At 42.5% G+C, this 8,831-nt stretch overlaps 1 protein-coding gene and 1 long non-coding RNA gene across 3 annotated transcripts in view; one reads left to right on the top strand and one right to left on the bottom strand.

Annotated features, from left to right (window-relative positions):
- LOC117961064 overlaps positions 1-3,995 on the top strand; it is a 12,575-nt gene extending 8,580 nt beyond the window's left edge. The window contains exon 4 of the long non-coding RNA XR_004660305.1: positions 3,985-3,995. This is a non-coding gene — a long non-coding RNA (uncharacterized LOC117961064). The remainder of the gene's footprint in view (positions 1-3,984) is intronic.
- Positions 1-8,831, bottom strand: part of LOC117961001 (serine/threonine-protein kinase D3-like) — a 35,569-nt gene that overhangs the window by 24,703 nt on the left and 2,035 nt on the right. For both annotated transcript variants that reach the window (XM_034899355.1, XM_034899354.1), the window contains exon 2: positions 7,314-7,895. In XM_034899355.1, the coding sequence (XP_034755246.1) occupies positions 7,314-7,604 (291 nt within the window). In that variant the 5' untranslated portion in view covers positions 7,605-7,895. The remainder of the gene's footprint in view (positions 1-7,313; positions 7,896-8,831) is intronic.

The following is an 8,831-nucleotide window of genomic DNA, read 5'->3' as shown; positions in this document are numbered from 1 at the left end:
ACACACACACACACACACACACACACACACACACACACACACACACACACACACACAGAGAGAGGCCAAAACCTTTAGGCCTTGCAGTGACCTTTGACCCAGCAGGAGCAGAGTAGCGGAGAGGTCTCTTACTTTAGGGCATGTTCATGGAGACCGGTTATCCTGGTTCCACAGAGAGCACAGCACCCTCAACATCGGGTCCACAAACGCACACAGAAACCACATGCCTGAACTGCTTCATGAAGTTGATGTTCAAACATGATTCCTTCTTCGTATTTCATGTGCACATTTCTTAAATATCTTTTAAATGAGACTGCAGCTACGCTAGCCAGGTGAGGAAATACGATATGATATGATTCTCTCTTGAAAGAATATTGCTCGATGCAGAAAAGTCAATCATCGGAAATTTAACTAGACCAGAATTTCTCAGAGCGAGAGAGACAAAATACAGCCAACCATAAGGGCCTTTGACAACTGCCATATTTTGCTTATCTGCAAGCCATCATGTCTCTCTTTCTCTCATGGGTGGGCTAAATTATCTTGGTGGGTAAAGCAGAGAAAGGGGAGGTAACCTTTCCCGTTATGACATCATAAGGGGAGATTTCAGATCGGCCCATCTTACTACCACTTGTTTTACTCTACTATTTGGAATTCATGGTCAAGAACTGAATTTATATGGAATTATACCTAATATTTGAGTTTAAGGCAGGTTGCTGATTTGAAACCATTGTATGAAATTCATTGAATGTGATCAATTGTATTTGCTAAGCGCGTTGTATGGAATACATCCTTTTTTGTGATAATTTGCTTAAAAAGAAACCAATATTTCTGATACAGACATTTATAAAAAGGGTCAAATTTGACCCAAGGACAAGGGGAGGGTTAATACAGAAGGACAAACAGGAGCTTATCCTCTCATATCTCACACATCTGACAGCAGTTTATAACTAATATCTGAGACGAGAAGAGCACATCCAGACAAAAACAGCTGTTGGCTTCCGCTGCAGAACGCTAAGAGCCTCTCAGCTGCTATAAAACTCTTCAACCCTTTTAAATGTGCACGTACAGTGAGCCAGGAGGGACGAGGTTAAAAGGACCTGATGGGAAATATGAACAAGGTAAACAGCCGCGTGCGTCGGCTGCATCCGCTCGCTCTCCGTCACCTCGCTCAGGAAACAACAGGAAGCTGCGGCGAGTGGGTCAGGGGTGTCAGTGTGAGGAGAGCGTGTGGGAGTTTCATTCATCCAGTTGTCCTAAAAAAAAATAAAAAAAGTAATACAAATCTGTGCTGGAAGCTAGAAATAGGGGTCCAGCGGCTCACAAAACTCACGGTTCGGATCACGGTTTTGACTGACGGATCGGATACATTTATAGATCAGCCCAAAAAAGGGGGAAAATTAAATGATTTATTAAAAATGGTGGCCAGGTTGGTTCAGTGGGTTGAGCCGGCGCACATGTACTGATAGGTTCACGCCTCGACGCAAAGGTCTAGGATTTGAATCCCATCTGTGACAATTTAATGTGTGTCATTCCCTTTCCAAAAAATTATCTTTAAAAACATAACAACAGTAACCCTTGAACCTAAGATTCCAGATTGGCCCGTCTGAGCTTTCATTTTCTCAGAGCAGGATACCCAGGCTTGGTTTACATCTATCACCATTTCTAGACACTGGGGGACCATAGGCAGGCTGGGAAAACTCATATTAATGTTAAAAAAAACTCATAAAGTGACATTTTTAGGCCATGGGAACTTTAATCTACCCGACATGGACATGCAGCGATGCTTCTGTGGCCTCTAATGTCTGTTTCGTAGCATCAGAGAGCGGTGCAGCCATTTAAAAGTTGCACCGTTGCTATTCCGGTAAAAGTTGTTTAGGCCCCGGAGAGGGAGAGAGAGAGAGAGAGAGAGAGAGAGAGAGAGAGAGAGAGAGAGAGAGAGAGAGAGAGAGCGAGAGAGCGAGAGAGCGAGAGCGAGAGATCTATGAGCCTACCGCAAGTGACAGCAACAGTAAAATGGTATTTCACACTATTATTATAGTTAAACTTTGCAATTGATCCGCGGCTCACATGCATTCCAAACCGTACGGATGAACTGTGGTCCGTTACACCCCTAGCTAGAGCTGGGCGATATATCGATATTATATTGATATTGTTAGATGAGACTAAATATTGACTTAGATTTGGGATATCATAATATGGCATAAGTGTCTTTTCCTGGTTATTAAAGGCTGCATCCCAGTAAAGTGATGTCATTTTCTGAATGCGGTGCGTAGCGGCCTATCGCGATGGTTGCACCAATCGCTGTGATGATACAACAACAAAAAACGGCATACTGGGCAGCCCTATCTCGAATGGGAAAACTTAAAATTTGCAAAAACAAACAAAAACATTTGTGTAGTCGTAAATTATTGGTCTTTTATTTGTTTGATCTGATGTCCCTTTGTCTACAGTTCCATCGTCTTCGGTCTCAATGATCAGTCTTTTGTTCTCTACATCACGTTTGCAGCGCTCACGGTTTTCTCGATTGTTCTTCCAAAGTCTTTTTTCAGCAGTTATCCACAATGAAAATCTGCAGAATTTAGCCGCGTTTCTTTATTTTTTGCTCGAGAAGAAGATGTGTGCTTGCATGCACGCTCGGTAATCTTTATTTTCATTTACTTAAAATCTTTGGAAGACTCTGCAGCCACAGATTGCGTGCGGCCCTGCTCATCACGCTGTTGAGACCTTAAAGATATAGCTGAAGCCCCGTTAACACACCCGCTGACCCCGTTAAATAACACCACCCGTCCCGACATCATGGATGCAAATGAGCACCAGACATCCGGGTTAGATTCGGCCTGTCGGACGGAGCAAAGTAAATGTTAAACTGGGATTGATTTCCTGTTTCTCATCAGATAACATCAGTGAGACTGAAACTCAGCCCACTTCCTGTTTCTCATCAGATCAACAGGTAAAGCACAGGAGCAGAGGAAGGGGGTCATTCAAATTTTAAAATGTAAGGGCTGGATGTCACCGTCACGTATTTTGCTGACTGTGACTGCTGCTGTGATTTTAGTCTTGCTTTGCCAGACCCTCCTCTAGTCCACATAGCATTCAGAGATGGAAGGAAAACCTGCTCTGGTTTAGTGGCATTTCTTTAAACCAATCAGAATCATCTTGGGCGGCGCTAAGCACCGGAGAAAAGCAGCGGCGCCTCTGCAAAACAGCCTCATTTAGGAGCTTGTTTTGGTGGAACGTGTACGTTTAAAGATTGTTTTAGTCGTGTAACAGAAACCTCCGATTGGACAGATAGTCTAGCTAGCTGTCTGGATTTACCCTGCAGAGATATGAGGACCAGGTAACCATAGTCCTCAGAAATCCACCGGGGGTTAGAACGCCGACTCAAAGAAAGAGGAAGGGGACGGACATCCGGGGGAAATTCCGGCGGCAATCCCGTAAGTGGGAGGTTGTGGATACAGACTGTTGTGATTGGACAGAATTGTTTTTAAAACTTAGTTTTAGCTAATTCTGTTTATTCAAGCAGGGCTGCAACTAACCATTATTTCAGAATCAGTTCAAACGTACCGTGGATTAAAAGTACTGACTTTCTGTTTCTAGAAATAAAAATAAACGTTGATGCTTGAGACTTGTTTAAAAAATCCTGGAGAATTTAGAGCATTGTGCCAAACTCCAGGCCTGTGGGCCAAATCTGGCCCATCGCTGATCTAGATCCTTTTTAGACACTTATTTCGATGTTTTTTACCCTTTTTTCAACGTTTTTGGTGCTTTTATGTTTACGACTTTTGGACGGCTTTGTGACGCTGTAAGTGAGAAATCTAGATGACACCTGCAATAACACAGTCAACATAACTGACTTTGTCTCTTAAATAAAAGCCTAAAATAAACCATACATGTCTGGCCCTTGACGTGATTCTCATTTTTCAGTCTGGCCCTTAGTGAAATGGAGTCTGGCATCGCTGGTTTAGAGGGACGACAGCAGGACAGAGACATTTTAGAAGTGATTTTATAACACCATTTAGTTTCAGACAGCAGCTGTGTGACATTCAGGATCAACTCGTGCTTTTGAGGATTGTCTAATGGGTTTGAAAGGTTAATCCCAGATTTTAAAAAAAGGTCCCATGGCATGAAAGTTTCACTTTATGAGGTTTTTACCATTAATATAAGTTCCCCCGGCCTGCCTATGGTCCCCTAGTGGGTAGAAATGGTGATAGGTGTAAACTCGTCGCATAAACAACTTCTTGTAATAACGTTGAAATTATGTAGAAGTTACCGATTCATTCTTATGAAAACATAAATAAATAAAAGTTATTGACATAAACATTTAATATTTAAATGTATTATCTACCACATTTTTAAACTAAACATCTGTTGTGTGAAGGGACACACACACACACACACACACACACACTTCACAGCTTGACGCTGTGGACACAAAAGCAGGAAAAAGAAAATTGCAGTGATGATGTCATTTTGTAGGCCAAACTAACTGGAATCCGGTGCCAGCGAAACCTCCTACAGGAGGTTCCTGCTTTAGGTTTAAGCTTTTCTTTATTTTTTAACTCCTTCTACTTCTAGTGCACTGCTTTTCAAAGGGAAATATTGTAATTTTTTACTTCCCAACATTTATCCGACATCATTTGTTGAGTTGCTTTACAGATGAGGATGTAATAAAAAATTATAAAGTTCATAAAAGACAAAACACAGTCAAAGATGAAACCAGTGGTTCCCAGTCTTCTGGATCTAGATCGATGCCTCACAATGTGGACCCAGACGACCCTGCATCGATGCAGTGACATAATCGATTATAGCCCACTGATTTTACCTGTTGATTTCACGGTTTTTTCTTTTTGCCTTTTGTCTGTTGTGTTCAGAGTCTGCTACATTCAGGAAGTGTCTGTTTTACGAGCAAATACAATGAAAAGGGGAGTTCATTCATATCTGACTGCTATAATAATACTGAGGGGGTGGGCACCTGGGCAGCTCACCTGGTAGAGCAGACACCCTCATTCAGAAGCTCAATCCACACACCCCTAATAGGTAGTTAAAAGAAAAGAACTCTAAACATCTGGTTCAAGCTTCCTATCGTAAGGTTGGTGGATTGATCCGCAAGACACTGAACCCCAAATTGCCCCCGATGGTGAGTGTGGATGTGTGTGAATGTTTATCTGATGAGCGGGTGATACTTTGGTCACAGTGCATGAATGTGTGCATGGTCCCTGTGTAATGGCGTGTTAAGGGGTCATTAAGACGAGAAAAGCGCTACATAAATGAATACAGTCAATTAACATGTAACAGTACCAGCTGGTAAGCTACACTCGGTCTGTTGGTGTTTCTTTGGAAGTTCTAAAATAGGCAGTGAAGGAGATAAAAAAAAGAAGAAGAAGAAGAAGAAAACACTGATCCTGCTTTTGATTTCGATAGTCGACAGCTCATTTTAATTGAATTGTGACACCCCTAATTTGGGAGATATCATACACAGTGGGAACAGTGAGCAGCACGGAGAGACTAACTGACCACCCAGCTGCTTCTCCAACACAACACACAGCTGTGAAACAGGAAGTGAAGTGAGCGCGTTGACAAAGCAACACCGACCGCAAAGTGATATTCCCTTTGCGAAGACTTCTCCTCGGCCAGAGAGAAGAGGCTGCCAGTGAAAGGATGTCGCAACAAAGCTGCACGCAAAAAATCTGAATAACCTCTGACTGGATGGCCAGTCCCAAAAATCAATCAATCAATCAATCAATCAATCAATCATTGAAACGCTGGGAAAATAACAGTAGAAGTCAACAAAAGAAGGTCAAATGAGTGCATTGTTGGGTTTCCCCTCTGTTGTCATGCTCTGCAAAACAGGTGTGTGTGTGTGTGTGTGTGTGTGTGTGTGTGTGTGTGTGTGTGTGTGTGTGTGTGTGTGTGTGTGTGTGTGTGTGTAATGCATTTAGCACACAGGTGTTTTTTTCAGTGCAAGCGGTAAAAACCAGGAGATGGCGAGAGATAAAGTGAAGCTGGGAGGGGAGAGCAGATGCCTGAAGTCGAACACGTGGAGAACAAAGTTACACCGAGTTTAACAAGAGTTTAAGAGTCCAAGACCGTCAGTATGAATAAGAACCAAGCAGATTATAAGATAGTGATGTTTTCTACATAAGTGCATTAAGTTTTTAGAAGGAAAAAAAGCAATATGGATTTATTTTATAATTCTGACATCTTTTCCCCGAGATGCATGATGGCCTTTTCTCTGAAAACACATCGTCATTTACAAATAAAAACAACTAATTTGGGATGTGTTCTGGTAGTTATTGGTATAATATGAAGTAAAGATCGCTCTCTGTTTTTAAACACACTGCGTTCAAAGCTGGCCCCCCAGCGAAGGAAGAAAGGGAGCGCCGAAACAAAGCCATGAATCAGGAGGACAAAACATTATTAAGGCCCGAGCACTGAAGTGCAACAGGCCTGTTTTTGTAGGTGAAAATTATTATTATTAATATTATTATTATACCGTACCTCTCCCGTCTCTCTCATTTATGAGGGTCTTAACATGCGGGAAAACTCACAGTTACTTGTAACAATTTCATTTCTGTAGTGGTTGGTCTTGGGTGTTGCCTTGGGACTCCATAGCGCCCCCTAATGTGCACCCAAAAGTAGATTATCATACTAACTTTTCAGGGAACACACGTATCATCTGGAACTCTATCAAGCTATTTTTATAAAAAGAAAATCCCAAAAACTTAAAATTTACGATATGGCGAATTTCGTGCGAAATTTCTCATTTTATGAAGACTTGTTTGAGGACTTTAGGATCCACAAAAACTTTTAAAACCTTGCAGCCATGTGCCACATTTCCGGATTCTTTTGTGAAAATGCAGAGCTTGATGCTGCCTGTTCCTGTGTGTGAGACGGTTAAACTTGTTTGTTGGTATGAAACTGGAGAGGGGCGTGACCAAGCAGCGGTACCTGGCAATAAAAACGGGCTACACAACCTGCACACTGCCAGCTAACAGCGTTGTTGACGCCCATAAACGTCCGACATACAGACGAACAGGAAGAAAGTAGAAGAGAGAAGAGAGCTGTATCTCAAGGCTAAAAGAAAACTATCTCATAATAAGGTAAACTTTATCTTGTATTGATTAGATAATGATAGCAATGGCCCGGTTAGCTTCGTTGGTAGATCAGGCGCACATATATAGAGGTTTACTCCTCGGCCGATTTGACTCCGACCTGCGGCCCTTTGCTGCATGTCATTTGCTGCAGAAAACCCCATAGCACACTTAAGCAATCACGCCGTGCAATCAGAGATCAGACGCCCAAAACAAACGTACCTTCTGATCCACGATGGAGCAGACGAGCTCCCGGACAGCCGACAGCGAGTGGTCCCCGGGGTCGAGGGTGACCGTCTCCCGGGTCAGTCCGATCTGGAGCAGGAAGGAGACGCCATGGATGGATCCCCGTGAGCCAGTGGGGCTGGCGGCCGCCCGGCTGCCGTTGGACAGCCGGCTGCAGAGGGTGGCTGGCGGGCTCGGGGACGGCGACGGCGTGGGCGGGACAGCGGGCGCAGGATGGGCGTGGAAAGACTGCGGCAAGGCCGGCAGCGGACTGTTGCCGGCAGACATCGGCTCTGCTATCTGTGACGTCGTCCAGACAGAAAGGCGTCGCGGGCGAACGACATCCAAAAAAACGTGTCTGACTGCTCGGGGTTTGTACGTCAGCCGAGCGTTTTCCGTCCCCGATTACATTTCCTACTGAACTCCTGCACGGAAAGGTTTCCTCTAGCTGACGGGCATCTCTGACGTAGAGACGAACTACGAAGTAAAAGCTCTGGATGCTGCAGAGTTTAACTTTGAAAAATCGAGTTTTATAAGAACTAAATCCTCGGGCTTCCTGCTGGATGTGACTGGCAGCATCTGTTGGGGATAAAAGACAGCCGGTTAAAGAATTATCCCCAGAAGTCTTTCTCTTTATATCTGTAAAAGATGATCAGCTGGAATAGAAATGTTGTAATAATTCAAAATGTTAAAGCTGTTACTTTGCTTTCATTTAAATAGTATTGCTTCTGACGACAAACTGAAAGCTCAGTAGGGCCGGGCGATAGCGAGAAAATCAGATATCACAATACTCTTGTCTTGACAAAATACCTCGATATCGATAATGCTACGATATTCTAGGGTTGACAAATGGTGCTTTAACAAGATGTCTTCACCCTTAGATTTTAGATAAATAATCATCAGTAATGTGGACATAATGTCTAATTGGGGGAAAGGCAAATAGTAAAACTAGAACAGCCTGGTAAGTTCAGAATAGTTCATCACTTCACTGTAATAATTAAGGGTCACAGCTGTTATTGGTATTTGAGGTCAGATTGTCTGGTACAAACTTAATTGGAAAGGTTTTATATACAGAAAATAAAGATTAAAAACATTTCATCTTTATTTATCCAGGTAAATCAATTGAGAAGTAAGTAAGTAAGTAATTCACAGTTCCACGTTGATACCTGGAAGCTGCCCGGTACAAACAGAGTCCAACAGACAGGAACCTAGACCATTTAACCAGATATTTACTCTAAAGTCATCTGTCATCCTTCGGATTTTAAAAGTAAAATATTAAGTTAAATAACACACATGATTAACGTCAATTCGACTTTGTAACACTGACCTTCTGCACCTCTCTAAACTACTTTAGTTAATGTGTAAAAAACATTTTGAAATAGAGCAATACTAGTTTGTTTGATATTTAGAGTGCACAGTTACAAAAAAAACGCAATTTATGAAAATAAAAGTAAAACTGAGATCTCTTATCAAAACAATCCCACACCAATTTGATATTTTATGGCTTTGACAAAA

Source organism: Etheostoma cragini, chromosome 18 (assembly GCF_013103735.1).
Source record: "Etheostoma cragini isolate CJK2018 chromosome 18, CSU_Ecrag_1.0, whole genome shotgun sequence".
NCBI classification, from domain to species: Eukaryota; Metazoa; Chordata; class Actinopteri; order Perciformes; family Percidae; genus Etheostoma; species Etheostoma cragini.
Note: the sequence above shows the minus strand (reverse complement) of the source record. Positions and strands in the feature narration are given on the sequence as shown.